Source organism: Camelus dromedarius, chromosome 2 (genome assembly GCF_036321535.1).
Source record: "Camelus dromedarius isolate mCamDro1 chromosome 2, mCamDro1.pat, whole genome shotgun sequence".
Lineage (NCBI taxonomy): Eukaryota > Metazoa > Chordata > Mammalia > Artiodactyla > Camelidae > Camelus > Camelus dromedarius.
In genome coordinates this window covers 71,022,575-71,042,738 of record NC_087437.1, presented here as the reverse complement: position 1 = coordinate 71,042,738, position 20,164 = coordinate 71,022,575, and the positions used below count along the sequence as shown (strand labels likewise).

General features: G+C 46.4%; 1 protein-coding gene across 5 annotated transcripts; it reads left to right on the top strand.

Annotated features, from left to right (window-relative positions):
* The first annotated feature begins 1,560 nt into the window (after window positions 1-1,560).
* TIGIT (T cell immunoreceptor with Ig and ITIM domains) lies at window positions 1,561-19,190 on the top strand. 5 transcript variants are annotated; one of them, XM_064495122.1, is made up of 6 exons: window positions 1,561-1,648; window positions 2,528-2,638; window positions 3,036-3,312; window positions 4,600-4,929; window positions 7,084-7,190; window positions 16,832-19,190. In XM_064495122.1, exons 2-6 carry the CDS (start codon window positions 2,582-2,584, stop codon window positions 17,057-17,059), a joined length of 999 nt encoding a protein of 332 aa, XP_064351192.1. In that variant the 5' UTR covers window positions 1,561-1,648; window positions 2,528-2,581; the 3' UTR covers window positions 17,060-19,190. The 5 variants fall into 5 exon arrangements, with proteins under 5 accessions (XP_064351192.1, XP_064351196.1, XP_064351198.1 ...); XM_064495126.1 differs by lacking the exon at window positions 1,561-1,648 and adding an exon at window positions 16,284-16,422 and having other exon boundaries at window positions 2,257-2,638; window positions 16,832-17,011; XM_064495128.1 differs by lacking the exon at window positions 1,561-1,648 and having other exon boundaries at window positions 2,257-2,638; window positions 3,161-3,312.
* The last annotated feature ends 974 nt before the right edge of the window (window positions 19,191-20,164 follow it).

The window sequence follows — 20,164 nt, the reverse complement described above, 5'->3', positions numbered from 1 at the left end:
GGAGAAACTGAAGTTCAAAGACACTGACTGCTGAGAGACTGGTCTGTGTCCTGAGAGAACTCTGTGTTGTTTCCAGTGTATGGGTCACAGGCCTCCTGGGAAGTGTGAGCACTCTCAGCCCCCTTGGCCCAGGGCTGTGACCCCTGCTAGGCCACAGGCTTCCACCTGGAGCCCCGGCTGTGGGCTCATGTGGGGCTTGCTGGGCCAAGGGAAGGCTGGGCTGTGAAAGGACTTGCGGGGTCGGGAGCCTGTCTCACATTCTAAGCCAGCACTTCTTCCCCATTTACATGCAAATGGAGTCCCTTCCCTAGCACCCACACCCAGCCCCGTGCATCAAGGCTAACCATAACTATCCACTCCACAAACCTCAAAAGTTAGGGAGAAAAATATGGTGGCTCCTTTTAGAGCTTTACATAGAGATGTGTCTGCACCCGACTGACCACAGACGTTCACACTGTGCTGCAGGGGCGGCCCACTGGCCCCAGAGGCTCGGGGTGGTCGGGAGCTATTGGTCCAGACCTGCTCCTCACAGCTCACCGCTCAGCTCTGGTTGCAGCCACTTTTGAGCCCGCGATGCTTCCAGCTAGAGTCCCGGAAGGAGGCTCTCAAGGGGACTTTTGGAAGCTCCCCTGGGGAGACTCTTCCATCATTCACCTTCTTCCAAGGGCGCCTCAGCATCTGGCTGGTACAGTGGTTACTGTTCTGCAGTAAAATTTTATCCTTGTATTCCTATATCAGATGCATAAGCCAGAATGAAGAGGCTGGTAGAACTCTGGCCTTGGAGTCCGGAGACCAGGGCTTTACTCCCAGGAAAATGCCTGCCATAGACGGGGGTCGTCCCGTCTGCCGTTCCTTTCACCTCCTTAGTTAATAGTATTATCAGTTTTGTCTCTGATGTGTTGCCTTCCTCTGTTCCAGGCATTGTGCTAAACACCTCACCAGACGATAGTTCACTGAATCCTCACAACCACCCTATGGGGGGAGGGCTGTAAGGAGGGGACACTATTGTGCTTATTTGCAGATGAGGAAACTGAGGCTCAAGGAGGTTAAGTAATTTCCCATGGTCACCAAACCAGAATGAATTTGGACCCAGATATTTTTCATCCCATAGAGTATTAATCACTAATTTCATATGTCTCTGGAGAGCACCATGGATCAAAATGGACTTGACCATGTTCCTCTTTGGACTGACTGCTTAGAAACAAATAGAGCAATTCTTTAATCCAGTCTAAATTTCTTTGGCTTTCTCTTTATACAGTTGTCCTTCAGTGTCTGTGGAAGACTGGTTCCAGGAGCCCTGCAGGTGCTCAAATCCCTTATATAAAATGATGCAGTATTTGCATATAACCTACGCATATCATCCCGTATACTTTAAATCATTTATAGGTTACTTATAATACATAATAGCATGTAAGTGCTATGTAAATAGTTGTAAGTACAACATAAATGCTATGTAAATAGTTGAAGGTACATGACAAATTCAAGTTTTGCTGTTTGTAACTTCCTGGATTTTTAATTTTATTTTATATTTTAGATCTGCATTTGGGTGAATCTGCAGATGCAAAACCCCCGGATACAGAAGGCCAGCTGTGTAAGACAGGTCCTGCCTCTGTGGTTTCTACCCGCCTCCCCTGTAGAAACAGAGGCTGTAAGTTTTTTATAGTCCAGACCCCAGATACCATCTCTCTCTCTGCTCTATTCCCGGGAGCTGCTATAGGCTTTCCCACCCCTGGCTCCTCTGCCTTGGCAATCAGTTTTGGAAATACCCTGCCAGTTCAATCTCTAGACCCACATCAGGTGGACATGCATTAGGTCTTGTAGCTCCTTCAGCTGCAGGCTCTGTGGCTGTCGCGAAGGGGTGGAGGCGATGTATCTTGATGTGAGCCTCGAAAGACAGGTTGGATTGGGGTAGGCAGGAAGACGCTGATGAGGCATATGTTTTCTAAGGGACTGGAGGTGGGTTGTGGAGGGTGCATGGATCATGGTGCAGAGCTGGGGATGAGCAGTACCCAGGGAGAGGGGGACACTGGTTTGAGATGGAGCGTCCTGCAGAAGAGAAAGAGGACAGGAACCTGGGTGGTAAGGAATGCTCTGGTGCTCAGCTAGAATGAGACGCAGAGCACCAGGCTTTGGATGTTCCCCCTGGCAGAGCAGCAGGCTTTTAAGACATACGCCATGGCGCATGCCCAAGGTGGCAGTGGCGAGCCCTGAAGGCAGATGACAGTGCACCTTCCACTTCCTCTCCTCAGTGTGGCTTCACCGGAGAGCAAGCTTTGACTGTGGCCTGTCTGAGGGGCTGTGATTATTCACCCTCCTACCTCAGAGCCTAGTGTTGAGTCTGGCGCTTCTCAGGCACTCAGGGACTTTTGAATGAATGAAGGAACAGTTAGAAGAAGGGAGGGAGGGAAGCAGGAAGGGAAGATGGGTGATCAGTAGGACTTGGTGATGCACTGGCAGCTCCAGGCAAATGTCAGCGAATCCCAATCCAGGGTCAGGAACGGAGGCTCGCCCTTCTTTACCTCCACAGACGTCACGGGGTCATCACACACAAGGAAACTCATTCTTCTGATTCTACTGGGTCATGGAGACTAAGCCTGCATTCGACAACCTCTCAGTCCAAATAACCAAGACAGAAGAGGTAAGAGTAAGGAGCGGGGATCTTATTTCCTTCGGGGGAAAGCTGCTTTGTTTGAGATAGACTTTTATCCCACCTGTGTCCTGTTCCTGAAGTCAAGGCCTCTTGTTCCATAGTTCATTTGACTTCAAGTGCAGATCCTGGCTTTTAAGAGCGCAAACTTAGGTTTCTCTTATCATTGCACACTCTTTAGCAGGATGGAGTTGGGGGACCCCAGTGAACCCCATCAGGAACAGGCTCTCCAGAGCCAAGGGCCCTACATAGAGGCCCTTGAGCTCGTTAGATGGATAAAGGCTGACGAAACAAAAAGTACATTGAGATAGAACTTAAAAACAGTAGATTGACTAATAGTAGTCCAAAGACCAGTGTACCTCTAACCACATTTTTGTTTATTTTTCAGTGTGTTTCCTTCATGGTCTTTCTTGTGGCTGGCCCTGTGCAGTTTGTGTACTTGTTGAGAGCTTTGACTGTCTTTGACGCTGTTTTTGCTGAACTGGGTTTTTCCGAGACCCTCTCTCCTCATAGGCTCAGTTTCACCCTGCCATCTGCAGTCGGCCAGTTTCGGTGGCAGAAGAGGCCACAACTGCTTCCTGTCGGCCTCCTGGGCAGAAGCATGCAGTGGTGTCTCCTCCTGATCTGGGCCCAGGGGCTGAGGCAGGCTCCCCTCCCCGCCTCAGGTAAGGCCTGAAGTCTAGCCTGGAACTGGAGGAAGAGGGAGAGCGGCTGGAGCAATTATACCTCATCTGTCTGGGGCAGGAAATCCCGTTTTCAGAGTCGGGTGTCCCCTAGTGTGAGAAACGGCAGTCTCTGAGAAGGAGGCGCCATTCTGCCTTGGGTGGTGGATGAAGGACTTGGGGTTGGGAGGTGCCTGACTGGCTCAAGAAAAGAAGCAGGAGGGGGACTGATGAGTTTGCTGGCAGAAGTTCACTCCTGCTTGTCTCCTTTCTTCTGTCCTTGAGGAAACTTCTAGAAAAACATTGTATGTTCTCTGTGGATCAAAAATGTCTTCGTCACAGGTTCCAGAGATCCTACTAGTATAGACTGAGTTTAAGTTACTCTATTTCCTTCTATTTAAAAAATCATAAACGGATGTTTCTTGGGGTGTTACTTTCTATTTAAAAACTGTGATATAGTTTGCTTTTCATTTTGCTTTCTGAACCATCTGGGGGGATAGGGGTCAGCGCCCAGGAGGGTGGCTTTGCCTGGGAGAAACAGGACTCCTCTCCAAGCCTCCTTTCCTTTGGATTTCCTGGCTTTCAGAAGGTTTTTCCAGGCTCCCCAAATGGCAGTTACCCAAAACAACCAGGTTCTACTTCAAAGGATAATGTTCCCAGCACAGAACTGGCTGTTGGAAGATACAATAAAACAGAGGCAGAGGCTGACAAGGGCTTATATTCTAGGTAGAGAGACAAAGTAAGTGTGTGGAAATAATCAATATGCCCATCATGGAGATATATTCCAGAAGAGTATCCTGAGAGGGTGAAGTGCTATGCTGTGTAGCATTTATGGTCTGTACGGGGTGGGGGGGTGACAGGACAGACTGGAGAGACTGTCATTCCAAAAACCAATTGTGGCTTCTAAGCCCCTTGGAATTTCTACAGGAAGTTTCAAGACCCGCTGTTAAAAATGCGTGACGGAACAGAAACAGGTTCATAGATACAGAAAACAAACGTAGGGTTACTGGGGGAAAGTGGGTAGGAAGGAATAAATTGGGAGTTCGAGATTTGCAGATACTAGCTACTATATATAAATAAATGAGTTTCTACTGTACAGCACAGGGAACTGTATTCAATGCCTCGTAGTAACCTATAATGGAAAAGAATATGAAAACAAATATATGCATGTATGTGTATGACTGAAACACTGCCGTACACCTGAAATTGACACAACACTGTAAACTGACTGTACTGCAATTTAAAAAAAACAGCACAAAAAAAAAATGCATGCTTTTCTCCCTTCCCTAGGCGCCGTGACAGGCAGAATAGTAACAACGGGGAACATTTCTGCAGAGGAAGGTGGCTCTGTCACCTTACAGTGTCACCTCTCCTCCACCACTGCCAAAGTGACTCAAGTCAACTGGGAGCAGCAGGACCACGCCCTGGCCATTCATCACACTAACTTGGGGTGGCACATCGACCCAGCCTTCACAGAGCGAGTGGTCCCAGGCCCCCACCTGGGCCTCACCCTCCGGTTGCTGACCATGAACGACACAGGAGAGTACTCCTGTATCTATCACACCTACCCTGACGGGATTTACAAAGGGATACTCTTTCTGGAAGTCCTACAAAGCTCAGGTATGTCGCCTTGAGCCGGGTGGCTGATGATCCTCGTCCACTAGGAGAGAAAATGCATTCCTGCTGAACACTGCAGAGTAGGGCCTCCCAACCCTGGTTCACGTTCGAATTACCAGGGAGCTTTTAAATGATACTGATGCTGGTGCCCCATCCCAGACCAGTTGGGTCAGAATCTCTAGGGCCAGGGCAGGTTGTGTTGGGTTCTAAAAACATCCCCCATTTGAATGTGCAGAGGGTATTGTGAACCACTGTTTTGGGTAGGAAACATGTCTTATGTTTATTTGTTGGGAAGACCAGTTGTTCTGGTCATTGGAGAAGGGTTCTAGTTAATTAGTTTAGCATCAATTATGCAAATTAGAATTAGCCCCTAAATTTGTAAAGGATTAGAGCCCAGTGTTTGCTAAGCATCAATGTACAATAATTTACATTTGTGTGGTATTTCATAGTTTCCAAAATGCTCTCCCCTTCATTAGCCACCTGGACACTGAACCCAGTCGTCTGGAGGGTGGGGAAAGGATTGTTAAATCGTGACTGAGAGACAGGATAGCAGAGTGGTGGTGAGCTCAGACTCTTACGCCAGACAGCCTGGGTCCAAATCCTGGTGTTGCTGTTGACCTCAGAGAGGATTACTGAGCTTCTCTGCACATGGTTTTTCTCATCTTTGAAATGAGGAAGAGATGTAAGACCTTATAAGGTGCTAACATAGGACTGAATTACTTACTGAAAGAAAATGCCCTTAGAACAGCCCCTGGAACATGGTAAGCATGATGTTAGCTGTGAATATGACTCCCTGATTCCCATTTGACTGTCTGGTGGAGGTGGAAGCTGAGGCTTGGCAGTGGCTCAGAGCAGCAGAGCTGACAATAACATGGGTGTTCTGGTTCCCCTCAGCCCCACCCTTAGAACTGCTATTTGCTGCCATTGCTTGTGTTGGAGATTAAGTTTTATAAGTTAGCAAAATGTGTGTAAACTGAGAAGATAAAACTTACCTTAAAGTTTCTTCTCAAATGCTACTTCTTCTGGAGCCCTGACAGAGGCCAATGCAGCAAGTGGGGAAGAGCCCAGATCCTCCTCTGGTTCTGCAGATGGCCCTCTGCCCCGCTCTGACCGGCTCCAGCTTTGCTCTCCGTCAGCCCTCTTTCCCTACCTGTGGCCAGGCAGGAGACTGAGTCCTCAGGGCAGGAGGAACACATTCTGGGGGATTTGGCTCCCCCTTCCCGGTCCCTGTGGCTACCGTGGGCATTGCCCTTCCTAAGTGATCTCTTGCCTTAACCATCTTCCTAGAAACCTAAGCCCTTTGTTAGAGAGAAGAGGGCCTGGCCTCTGCTACACCCTTCTCTGGAGACTGCCTTAGACCCCTGGGTTCTGCCCGAATTCCTGGGAGGGAGGTGGAGATGGGATGAGGCAGCCTGGAAACCTTTCCACCCACAGCGCAGTGCACATCCTGACAGTTGTCCTGTTTCCCTCATGCTCTCCTTGGGTCAGGTACCACTCATCTCTTCAAAACTCCCTTCCTAATTCTTTCTCCTTCCATTTACATTTTACATCTTAATGGAAATTCATTTGTTTGTGCTTTAATTCATGTCACAAATATTTATTGAGCACCTGCTGGGTGCCAGGTGCTGGCAAAACAGAAAAGGAAAAGCTGCCCCCCCCACTCCCTCCGGGGTCTCCCAGCCTGGCTGGAGTAAGCCTGACAGGCTTAAGGGGAAAGACTTATGCTTTTTTTTTTCTTTGTACTTTAATATTAATTTAATTTTTAATTAAACTTTTTTTACTAGTTTGATTACAAATATGAAGTTTAATAAAAGAAAATGTTCATTTTCTGCTTTTTTCTGGGTGCAGTTTGTTTCATTTCATGACTATTACGAAGTGAGTATGAAAGTGATTTTGTCAAACAGGAGAGGGGCGTATGGAAAACGGTCTGCCCTGGTGTCAAGTGTACGCCCCTCGAGAACTCAGTCTTTGATTTCATGATGGGCCAGGTAGATGCTCCACTGTCCAAAGAGCTGGGCTGAAAGACTCCAGACCTGTGGTCAGAGAAAGGCCTGGCCAGCCTCCACGCCCGTGCCTGGACACTGAGGCTCCCCCGGGTCATGGCTGCCCTTTGTTTCTGGCCTCGGCTCACTCACCTTTATCTTGTCTTCCCTCTAGTGGCTGAGCACAGCGCTGGGTTCCTGGTCCCTTTGCTTGGAGCCACGGCCACAGCGCTGGTGGTCATCTGCACAGCAGTCATTGTGGTGGTCACAGTGGCCCGAAAGGTAATGACTCTGGCTGCACATTCAGTCCTGGACACCCCACCCCTGCCCCCTGGTCCTTCCATGTCCCCTTTCTGTCCAGAGAGAGACCCAGATGTGATCTCCTCCACTGCTCTTTGTGTCTTCTTCATGGTCCTCCTTCTGCCCTTTAGTGGCATTGTCTATGCTCTCTTTCCGTCCCTTCCCTTGTCTGGGAGCCCCTGAAAGATTGGATCTATATCCTCCCCATCTTGCTGTCACCTGCAATTCCTGGCTCCTGCCTGTTGCTTGAGCCATTCCTCTGAGAGTTTGATTTATCTGCTGTCAGTTTGTTGCAAACTTGCATCTGTGCCAGGGTTTTTGAACATTTGCTTATTCAGTTTTAACAACCCTTTAGTTGTGCTAGGCTACCTAGCACTTCTGTTGGATAAGAAATAAACACTCCAAAAATTTAGGAGTAAAAGGTACATAGCAAGATCAGGAGGTTGTAAATCCTCTGTTACTCTAGCTTAAGAGATCACGTGGCTAAAGAGTACTGGATGGGGAACTGGAAGCTTCTAATCTCAGCATCAAGTGTGTGACGATAGGGATGTTGTTTAATCTCCCAGGTCTCACGTCTTGACCTATAAAATGGGGATTATGATTCCGCTGGCTCTCTGTCACAGGGCTGTGATGGGCAGGTGGCACATTGCATGTGAAAGCTTTGTAAACCGTGAAGGAACATATCCATGTCCTTGTGTCATAACTAGAACCTGCTGATTAGGATGAGTGAAAGAATTCCTGCTCCTTGTTGCGTCTGCCCTCTCGGGCCTTTAGAGCCATCCCAGGTGCCTTCATTCAAGTCACTAAAACATTCCGGGGAAGGTCAGCCTTTGATTCCCAACGGTGTTTTCCACCTCATTCCAGATCCTCCTCCCCAGCGCCTGACTCACTTTCCCTCCAACTCTGGTTCCGCTCAACTAACAACTCAACTCTGCAGCCCCACTTTGCTCTCTCTGGACTGGTACTTGGTGCTGTTACTCCTGATGTAGGTGGGTTTGCAACTTATCACCTTGTTTTCTTCGTGTTTGTTTTGCCTGTATTTTTCCCCCCTCTACTCTTTCTTCCTGTTTTTTGAATTAAGTACTTATTATTAAAAAGATCTGTTTAGTAGTTATGCACTTTTCCTTTTCTTTAAGTGGTTATGCTACAGATTACAAAATAGACCCTTGACTTATTAAAGTCCAATATGTATTAGTACTTTTATCATTTCTTGGATTTTGCAGAAACCTTAGAACACATTATCTCTTCACCTACCTCCCCAACTTATTGCTGTTGTTGTCATGTATTTTAGTTCTCTCTAAATTTTAAACCCCAAAGAAATGGTAATTGTCTTATGAGTCAATATTCACTTAGATTTACCCCTTCTGTTGCTCTTCATGTCTTCCTGCATGTCCTGTGTTATAACTAGGGTCGTTTTCCTTCTGCCTAAAGAATATCCTTTAGTATTTCCTTGAAGGCAGGCATGCTAGTGATGAATTATCTTGCTTTTTGTTTGTCTGAAAATGTCTTAATTTTTCCTTAATTTAAAAGTGATATATTTGTTTTGCTGGGCATAGAGTTCTTTGCTGGTAATTTTCTTTCAGCACGTGGGAAATATTGTTCCATTGTCTCTGGCTTCTCATATTTCTGTTGAGAAATTATATGAGAGTCTTATTTTTGCTCCTTGGAAGATATATGTTCTTTTCTGGCTCTTTAAAAAATTTCTTTCTCTTTGATATTCAGTGATTTTCAGTAATTGCACAGTGATATAATTGAATAAAGCTATCAGTGTTTTTATTCTGTTTGGGGTTTGGAGTGCTGTTTGAATTTGTGGCTTGATATCATTTGTTAGTTTTTGTCATTCTTGGCTATTATTTCTTCATATATTATTTCTCTGTCCTTGCTTTCTTTTCCTTCCAGAATTCTAATCACAGGTGGTATTTTCAACATTTTCACTTTTTCCCACGTCCCTTACCCTCTTTTTTGTATTTTCCATCCACTTGTCTCATCAAATGTTTTCTTTGGACATGCCTTCCAGTTTACTAAATATCTTCTTTGATGTATCTAATCTTCTGTTAAATCCATCTGTTAAGTTCTTCATTTCTGCTATCATATTTTTCAGCTCCAGGACTCCTATTTTGTCCTTTGTTTGAATAGTTTACAGTCTGCCAAAATTCTCAATCTTGTTTTGAATTCTTTGAAAATATTAATCATAGTTATTTTGAAGTCTGTGCCTGATAATCCTATTAATTGAGTTCTCCGTGGGTCTTTTAATATTCTCTCCTTTTGCTTGTTTTTTGGACCCATCTTCTTGACTGTTTACTTTTCATTGAGTGCTACACTTTCTACATGAAAACTAGTAGCAGTAACTTGAGGTGTTAATATCACCTTCCTCTAGAGAAGATTCCTTTTTGCTTCTATCAGATGACTGGTCTGCAGGTACTAGCATTCCCGTCACTTTAATTAAATCATGGTGAGAAGATTTAAAACTGAACTTAATTTCTGGTACTTCCTTACTTGTAGGGGGTAGTCCTTCAGGGTCCCGACTCAAGCCTGTGGTATTGCCAAGTCTCCTCTCCTTGGTGGTTTCTGAACTCTAAATTTTGTCCCTCCAGCTAGAATCTCTGTAGCTTATCTGCCTCTCAGCTGTAACTTTCAGGCAATTTCTCTAGGAGAAAATCTCCCCAAATGCTCATCTCACCCCTCTGGACTTCCTATTCCTGGATCTTGCTCCCCAGCCCTCAGATTTCTCACTGATCTGGTAGATTTCTGATTACTACAAATAGATGTTTCTAATATTTTGTTCAGCTTTTCCAGCTGTTCTCAATGGAAAGGTTGTTTCAAAGCAACATAGTTCTACCGGAAGCAGAACTCCTATTTTTTTTTTAAATTGAACCATAGTTGATTTACACTGTTGTGTTAGTTTCAGGTATATAGTGAAGTGATTCAGTTATACATACATATATTCTTTTTCACATTATTTTCCATGGTAGGTTATTACAACATACTGAATATAGTTTTTTTGGCTATACAGTAGGACCTTGTTTAACTATTTTATACATAGTAGTTTGTATCTGCTAATCCCAAACTCCTAATTTATCCCTATAACTCCCTTTCCCCTTTGTAACCATAGTTTGTTTTCTCTTCTGTGAGTGTGTTTCTATTTTGTAAATAAGTTGTTTATATCATTTTTTTAAGATTCCACATATAAGTGATATCACATGATACTCATCTTTCTATGTTGGACTTACCTCACTTGGTATGATAATCTCTAGGTCCATCCATGTTGCTGCAAATGGGATTACTTCATTCTTTTTAATACACGAGTAATATGCCATTATGCCACGCACACACACACATATACACATACACACACACACATATCTTTTGTGGGTCATCGGGTCTCTGTTGCAAGGATACAACTCTGCCATCGTAGTGTGAAAGCACCACAGACAATATGCAAATAAATGAGCATGGCTGTGTTTCAATAAACCTTTATTTATAAACACTGAAATTTGAATTTCATATAATTTTTGTGTTTAATAAAATACCATTCTTCTTTTGAAGTTTTTCAACCACTGTAAAATATAAAATCTATTTTTAGCTCATGGGCAATACAAAAGTCCGTGGTGCCCTAGATTTGACCTATGGGCCTTCATCTGCCAATCCCTGATTTAGCAGGTTGTATTGGGAAAAGCTCTGTTTTTTCCTCTTCTCTACTCTTGGCACCACACAGAACACTTCTGACACCAGATGTGTGGGTTTATTCCCACACCGAGCAGTTCTTTTGCACAATCTGGGTGTCCTATAATCAGTCCATTTCTGACACTACCTACTTGGAGTCAACATCAGATCCCACAAGTTAGGGGCTCAGTCCTACAAGACTGCCCCCACTTCAGATGCTGGTTGCAAGTCTGACCGACTGGCTATAAATTGAGGTTCCCACAACCCCCTCCTCAAATTTGATAATTTGCTGAGACAGCTCTCAGAACTCAGGGGAACACTTCCTTACATCTACCAGTTTATTATAGAATAAAGAATTTGATAAAGGATACAGATGAATAGCCAAATGAAGGAGACACATAGGGGTGAGGTCTTGAAGGGTCCCGAGCACAGGACCTTCTGTCCCCATGGAGCTGGGGGTGCCACCCTTCCAGCATATAGATGTATTCAGCACCTCCACATCCCATACTTCAGGGGTCTTTATGGAGACTTCATCACATAGATGTGATTGGTTATTTGCTCATTTTCCAGCTTTCCCCCATCTCTGGATAATGGAGGGTAAAGCTGGAAGTTCCAGGTGGTGATACCCAGTCTCCATTCAGGAATCCACTGAAAGTTACCTCACTGGACCAAAAGACAGTCCCGTCCCACGATAGTCCAATGGATTTAGGAGCCCAGTGTATGACATCCGTATCACTCAGGATATTATAGGAGTTTAAGGCTCTGTGTCAGAAACTGGGGTTAATAAAGACCAAATATTAGCAGGAACTGGGGGTAGAGACCAGTATATATGTTTCTATTATTTCACGTGGGTCCATTATAGCATCCCCACTTCTCTGAGCATTTCATTTCTTCCATAGTTTTCCAAAGCACTGTTGGCGTCTCTATTGACAGCAGTGTCCCGGGGCCCTTGTGAGGGTATTAAACCTTGAGTTGTGGGATGTGTCCCAATAGTAACAAATGATCCCTCACCCAGTTTTAAGTTCTACTCACCCAGCCCTGATCCCTCCCAGACGTACTCTCCCAGTTCCTCTGTGCGTGTTAGCCAGGTCCTTTTGTTCCACTCCCTCCTCCCTCAGCATGCCCAGCACTCCCTCAGTTACTGCAGGCTGAGATTTTCCCTAATTTTGGGCCAGTGGCCAGTAGGGGAGGTGGAAGCATGTCCTGACAGGGCCCATCTGCCATCAAGGGGAAGGGGCCACTTCTGCAACTCCGGATGGTGGCTCAAGGCTCTCAAGTCCATTTACCCAGAGATCCTCCTCTTAGTCACAGAGATCCCTCCTTTCCCACCAAGACCCTGATTTTGACATAGGAGACTTACCCAGGCTTAGGATTCAGCCTTCTTTGAAGTTCTGTCCCTCTTATAATTAGGTCCTCTGTCTGGTCAGCAGTGCTACAGCTGCATTTCTTTAAATGCTGCCAGGGAGTAGCTTTGACTCTCACACTTTGCTTTCAGTTGCTGGTAGATGTGTCACAGCCTCTTCTCAGTACATCAGTGGAATTAAGTAAAAGCTACCCAATCCTATAGTCCCCAAAAGTACTATCTGCCCCACGCTTCTCAAATGTCAAGATGTCTTACCAGCTCATAATCTTCTCCCATCTATGTCCCATCCCATTTCATACTGGTGGTGGGGTTCACATTCCCATCCAGCTGGTGAGGGATTCCCCTCCACAATCCCACCCTTCGAGTCTGTCTTCTAGGGCCATTCCCAGGGGCAGCTATTTGAGATCAGATCCCAGAAATAGAGCATGACGTGAATTCTGATGAGAGTGACTTATTGGGATGGGCTCTCAGATGGAGGGTAGTGAAGGAAGCAGGGTAGGGCTAAGGGGTGTGGTCTCATCTGGAGATGTGATTGAAGCAAGACTTGTTTGCAGATTTGCTCAGACCTTGAGGAGGGAGCTGGCCTTTTGAAAACCCACCTCAGTCAGTCATTGATTGCTGGCTGCTCGCCCAGAGAGATCCAAGAGCGATTCTCCAGAGGAAGAGCAGCTGTGAGCCACTCACAGCTTAGACTCCTCGTCTCTGGGGATTGGGAGCACCGGTCTGGTGGGGAGGATATCTGAGCTGGGCACCAACAGCTTTCCCTGCAGCCCCCAAGAGCCAGTGGACTGCATTATTTAGGAGGATGGCTTTTGGAATCAGACAGAACTAGGTTTTGGATCCTGGCTCTGACACTTGGGTAACTGTGCCACCTAACTTTGCCGAGTCTCAGCTTCTTCATTGGTAAAGTGGGAAGAATTATGGTACTGCCCTATTTGGGTTGTAGAAAAAGTTACGTCAAATAATTCATGTAAGCCAGCTGGCATTTTTCCTGGCGTGTATTTATTAAGCTCTTATCATTATCATAAAATTTACTGACTGTAGCACTTCATGATACCTGGTGCTCAATAAATAGTTATATTGCATAGATTGATCATGACTGAATGAATGATTATTTCTTGCTAAGCAACTGCTGAGAAAACTGCTCCCAGGGGACCTTCTGTGAGGGAAAAGAGAGATGGGTGTGTCCTGCTCCAGGACAATGACTACCAGCTGTTGTCAGGTTCTCCAAGAGGGCCGTGTTGGTCCTGCAGACCTCCATAGCTCCCTTTGGTCCTTTAGAACAACGTCAGTGCATTAACCCCAGACTTGTTTTATACACTGATTACAATGACAGGGTCCCCTTTACAGTCATAGAAAATAAACTTACGGTTACTAAAGGGGGAGGTGGGGGAGTAAATTAAGAGTTTGAGATTAACATATACAATATATACTATATACAAAATACATAAACAACAAGGACCTACTGCGTAGCACAGGGAACTATATTCAATATCTTGTAATGACCTATAATGGAAAATAAAAAGAATACATGTATGTATACGTATAACTGAATCACTTTGCTGTACACCTGAAACTAACCCAACATTGTAAATCAACTATATTTCAATTAAAAAACAAACAAACAAACAAACAAAACCAATTACGAAGTTCCCTACACAGGATGGGATGGAAACAGAACAGCTGAAAGACCCCCTCAGGCATGTTTGCTTTTCCCAGAGGGCTGCTGGAAGCCAAAACAGTCCTAAGATTCAAAGGCAAGGGCAGGCAGTCTAAGAATGCAGATGAGAACACACCAATTCAAAAGGTCGCACAGCTCTGAGACAGACTTGAGCATCTATAGGATTAAAATGGAGAGAGCTGCATCAAGGGATGTAGTGTTTCTTTTAATTACAGCATCAGCGTGACCTACAATGACCCTCCTTTTCTTCACACCTACAGTTAAGGTACAGCCACTTCTACTGAAAAGAAATGAATGAAACAGTGCGTGAGCCCAGCTCAGCCTGCGGTGTGGCCCCACCCCGGCTCTGTGACACGTGTTCACGGCGCCCACCCGCGCCGCCCCGGCCGCCCTCCCGCTCACACTCTGCTCGTATTCATGCTCTGCTGCGCTTGGCACCAGCCGATGAGGATGGTGCCGGTTCCTATCCTGGGAGCAGTGGGCTGGGCAGAATGAAGTTTGGCTGGTGTTTGTTGTTATTTCCCAAGCCTGGGTGTGGCTCTCTGTGACTCTGCCGTTTGGACGTACGGAGGGGCTGGGTGACCCGCTCTAGAGCATCTCCGTGAAGGCTGAGAGGATGTCAGCTTTCCATGGCGTGTCATTAGGCGTTTCTTCTGCCACCCTGCTTGTGCCTGCTGTTCTTTCATTCTCTTGCTTCTGGGCACAGCCCTCACCTGTGACGCTGTCATATGGATGTGATGACTGGTTTCACATCCTTGATTTTCCAGAACAGATTTCACTGTCTGTCCTACCGTTCCATAAGTGCAAATGTGCTTGTCTGACCATGAGTCTGTCCTTTGATTTGGAAAATTCTGTTCATTTAGATTTGGGACTGAGGGGGAGAGAGTGCGAATGAGAGCAAGCGAGCAAGTGAGAGAGAGACTGTGTGTGTGTGTGTGTATTTCACTCCTAAGACATATATTGAGCATCTGTTATGGGCTCTGAGGTTACAAAGAGGAACATAGCACAGATCTTTCCCTTGGGGTAGCTCACAGTTTGGGGCTTGGAAGAGACAGAAGGGTAAACAAATAAATTCCAGACAGCACTGACTGTTACCAAGGAGAACACCCAGGCCCACAGTGGAACACACAGGGAGGCTGTAACTCTCCCGGAAGGGTCTGAGACATCTTCCTGGACGTGTGCTGCAGATAGCTGAGTCTGGAGGAATGAGTAGACAGCGTTTCAGGGAACTACAGGGAATGGACAATGGGGGTAGCATATACAGCATCGGAGAGGCAGGAAACAGTGCCTGGCATTTAAGAAGCTGCAAGATGAGAGGCAGCCTGGCTGAGACGAGCACGGCCTGGGGTCTGACAAACCCAAGTCAGGACTGGGACGTCACCTGCCTGTGCCTATCAGCTCATTCCAGAGTAGGAACTTCAATAGGGCTGTTGCTGAGAAGACACAAAGAAACTAGCCCACTTTGTGCTCCTAGCAGATTCTCAATAAATGGCGCCTCTCTGGCATCCAGGCCCTATAGCAGAAGTTGGGGTGCTGGCTGGAGAAGCACTCAGGAAATGAAGCTGGAAAGGTGAGTGTGACCAAATCACAAAAGGTGTTTTGCGAGGCATCACACACAGTCTCCTTGTGGGGCATATAGTGAAATGATAGCCTTTCTCCCTGGAAGAATGCACCTTACACAATCTTTTTTATACAACTGAAGGTGTTTGAAGTCCATGGTGGCTGTTACAGGAGGTTAAGCACCCTCCTATGGACAGTGGGGGCCATTGACGGATTTTAGGCACAAGTGTGGCATGATCTAACTTCCATTTTTGAAAGATCACACTACTGGTGGCCGTGTGAAGGTTGGACTAGAGGTTAGACAGAATCTAAGACCCATGAGTCTAGAGGTACAGGTGAGTGATGAGACATGGAAGTAGAGATGGAAAAGAGGGAATCAATTTCAGAGCTACTTAGGGATAAAACTGGATAAGATTTTATGGCCAATTGGAGTTTGAAATTGATCACCATGTTTCTGGTTGCCTGGTGCCATCAATCAGGACAGAGAATGCAGGGACAGGAGCAATGATAGGAGCAGGCATGGTGGGTTCTCTAGAGACAGATTGAGCCTGAACTTGTGGGTGGTGAGGTGGTGATGCCCCAGTCAGCAGGTGGACATTGGGGTCTGGAGCTCAGAAGCCTGGGATAGTTTGGATACAGATTTGGGAACCCTCAGAGAACAGAAGGTGGTTGTAGATGGACATATGGATGGGGTGTTGAGTGTGAGAAGGCAGAGGTGGGAACCCGGAGGAACCTCTTTACGTTGGGAGCTGATGTGTAAGCAGGAAAAAGAGCAGGCCTGGCTGCATCTTTAGATGTGGCTTCACAGGTGGCAGAGAAGCAGGAGAGCGTGCCACCATGGGAGCCAGGAAAGGAGAGCATCTCAGAGAGGAAGCTGTGTCAGAGGCAGCAAGGAAGGAGGAAGAGAGAGTGGGGACTGAAAGCTACCTCCCCAGGCTCAGTGTCCGGTAAGTAGTGAGGGGGTTGGGTGGGGGCTCAGCGTACGAGCAGCTGGGGAATTTTCAGTGGAGCAGTTAATACCGAAATCTAGCTGTGACGGGGTTGAGAGATTAAGAGTTAAGAAACTGGTGTTGGTAAGAACACAGCTGTGTGTGTGTGTGTGTGTGTGTGTGTGTGTGTGTGTGTGTGTGTGTGTGTGTGTGTGTGTGTGATTATAGGTCATCACAACTATGGATCATGTTGGGGGGTGACTTTTTATTTTTAATGGAGGGACTGGGGATTGAACCCGGGACCTCGTACATGCTAAGGGTGCGCTCGACCACTGAGCTATACCCTCCCCCTTGAGGAGTAACTTTGAACTACATCCCCATGTACTCACATTGTTTGTTTGTTTGTTTGTTTGTTTGTTTCTGGAAGAAATCTCTCAGAATGCATTCTGCAGAAGGCAGCCTTGGGACATCTGAGCAGGAGGAGTGGCGGCCCAGGGCTCCGTCATCCCCCGGCGGCTGTGTCCGGGTGGAGGCCGTGCCCGCCGGCCTTGGCAGGGAGCAGACGGGAGAGGACTATGCGGAGCCGCACGACTACTTCAACGTCCTGAGTTACAGAAGCCTCGGGAGCCTCAGCTTCCCCGCCGAGACCAGTTAGCTCTGGGAGGCATCTTGTAGGAGACGCGGCCCGGTCTTTGCTATCACAGATGACGACGCGCATCTGCACATCGCAGCTCCGAGTGCGCAAGCACGCGCGCGCGTGTGTGCAGACGTGTGTACGTGCGTGTGCCTCTGTGTGTGTGTTCAGTTGAGTGAATGTATGTCGTCCTCTCCTCTGTCTGCATCTCCTCTACCTTTCCCTCCATTCCATTGTGGCAGACCCAGGTGAGGAGCTTGTATCTCGATTATGAATGCAAAGTTAAAAAAACCCAAACAACATTTGACCTGGCTTTGAATCTGGCCGCTGGAGCAGATCCTGCGGCTCTGGGAAATGCATTCCCCCTGCAGCACTGGGCAGGGTTTGGAGCTGCAGGGCTTTAGGGTGTGATGAGGGTGTGACTGCAGGGCCCCTTACCTCCTTCACTGCCCTTTTCATCAGTATTCACACATTCCAGACATTTTTATGAATAAGGCACACTGCCAGCTTCTGTGGGGGGATCAGAGGATGACTAAACCATCATCTCATCTTGTAGGTCTCAGCCCTGCAAGAACTTACAGTTAAGTGGGGAGACAACATTTATAGGAAAAGATAGTGAGGAGGTAAGGATCCAGGACACAGGCCTTTGGGAAGAGATGTAAGCTCAGGGTGAGGTGGCAGGAGAAGCTGATCTGTGGTGAAGTGGCCTGGGAGGATGCAGGGAACAGAGGCTGGGCTGCTGAGAGCAGGAGTTTGGTCTAGGGAACTCAGAGAAATTAAATTGGGAGCTGAAAGTCCCCCATGGAACACCCTGGTACCAGGGAGCCAGCAAGACTTCAGATGTTATTCTCTGGGCAGACAATTCAAATCTCCTCTTGCTGGATTTACACCAAGTCCAGAGATGGCCTGATACAGTGGACTCTGGGACCTTCCAGCCACGTGCACTAGGGGAGCCCACAGAAACGGTGCACGTCCACTGTGGGGCTGGAGCTTGGCCATCGGGCCGCTGTCCACCTCCTCTCTATCAATCTGACACTGAGACTTTGAAGAAAGAATCTGTCTCCCACCAATAGGAAAATCTGGATTTTTAAAATAGGGACTTTTCCTAGGAAAAAAAAGGAAGGTGAAGTGACACAGAGTTTAAGAAAGGAGCACCCTCCAACCAGCTGCCTTAAGCCCTTGAGCTCACCCCCCGCACCGCGTTGTGCTGGGGCTGGAGGGGCATCTGAGCTGCTCCTGTCTGTTTACCTGCTGTGCAGGCTTTCATCCTCCCACTGCCTCGCTTAGAAGAATGAGGGAGGTTGGGTTTCCAGGAGACTGATTTTCTTTCATGGGCTCAGGAACTGAAGAGGTTGTGAAAACACGGTTAGAATAGAGCACTGGCCTGCTCCCTAAGAATTAGGCAGGTGAAATGAGGAGATGATTCAACTCCTCCTCCTCGGATTTTTATTTTGATGTTTTTCACTTCTCTACCAAACATGTATGTAGTTAGGGGCAGTGAGCTGAAATCCATCCAGAGCGCCAAGTCCTTTGGAAGAAAGGTAGATATATGTCAAAATGCTGTTATTTGCCATGGCGGTTTGCAGTATTTTTCTTACAAAATCAGTGCAGATTGATTGGGAGGAGAACACTAGTCACAACTTGGAAATGAACACGTAACGACAGAAAGGGAGTGGTGTTGATATGGAGACGACGTATATCGAGCTGAGGCTGGACTGAGAGTTGAGTGTTATTTGACCTGATGATAGTATCAGGGAAAGATTTACAAATGCCGTTTGGATGGTGATAAAAATACAAAAAATCCCATAGATGTTGTAAATGGGTCAGGTTACTAAAATGAGATTGAATTAGACAGAAAATAAATTTTAACGTGGAATTCACTGAACGAGACTTCCCTCGGAGAACCATACAAGAAAGTCCCCCCAAAGCCGGACTCCGGGAGGTTCCCGTCATCCTGTGCGGCTGTCAGGCACGTGAGAGGTGGGCGGTCATGTTGAGATGGGCTGTGATGGACGTATAAATACACACCAGATGTTGAAGACTTAATAAGAATGTAAACTGTCCACATTAGTAATTGAAAAATATTGATTACATGTCAAAATGATAATATTTTATATCTATTGGGATAAATAAAATATATCATTAAGCTCAATGTGACCTGTTTCTTTTTAATTTCTGAATGTGGCTACTGGAAAATCTAAATTGTGTATGTGACTTCCATTGTATTTTCATTGGACAGTGTGGCTTTAGACTCTGAGCCCCAGCCAAGGTGGTACCTGGGGAGAGTGTCTGTCTCTGGTGGGCTCTGTCTCTTCCTCTCTTTCACTCAAAATAGGGTTTGAGGAGGCTTTTCCTTCTTCTTATGTCTTTTGAGAAATCTATTCGGAAGAATCACAGGAGAGATTGTGGTAGAGGGGTGTGTCTACACTTCGTGAAGACAGGAAGTGTTCTTAAGTGCTCTTGGATGCCCTCTTAGACTGTATAATGGGGAGGGGAGAATAAATAAATCAGTAAATGAGCTTTCGAGGAGGAATATATTTACTGACTCCCTACCCCTTATTGCTCCGCATTCTAACCCTGGGCATACAGAGTCTGATCTGTAACCCAAAGAATTATACTGAACAAATATGAGAAATGATGAGTCATGGAACTTTGAGGCAGATGATCTCCATGAGTGGACAGGACTTTCCCATGCAGTTTTGTCTCGTGACTTGTTCCCTCTCAGTCCGTGAGCCTCTGGAAGTGAGTCACCACACACTCAAGTTCAGACAATTCCATCAGTGCTGAGTTGGACGGGCAGGGTTGCCATGTGTGCTGTGCCTGAATGGCAGTACTCACATGTGCTCACCATACCCCACAAGGAGGAGGGGGTCAGCAGCATGGCTACCAACTCTGAGGGTGAGTTTTGAGTTCAGTCTTCTGGTTCTTCCCGGTCCTGCAACATGGCTGTAACTAGGAATCCCCCACATCCATTCCAAAGCCCTCCTGCTAAGAGACATAGGGGAGCCTTATGTGTGTAAGAGCCGGGGCTTTCTGGAAGTCAGAATTATATACTTTGATGTTTGAGAGAATCTTTTTATTTTTTTGCATAAGGCAGAGTGTAGGACAGTACTGTCCAATAGAACT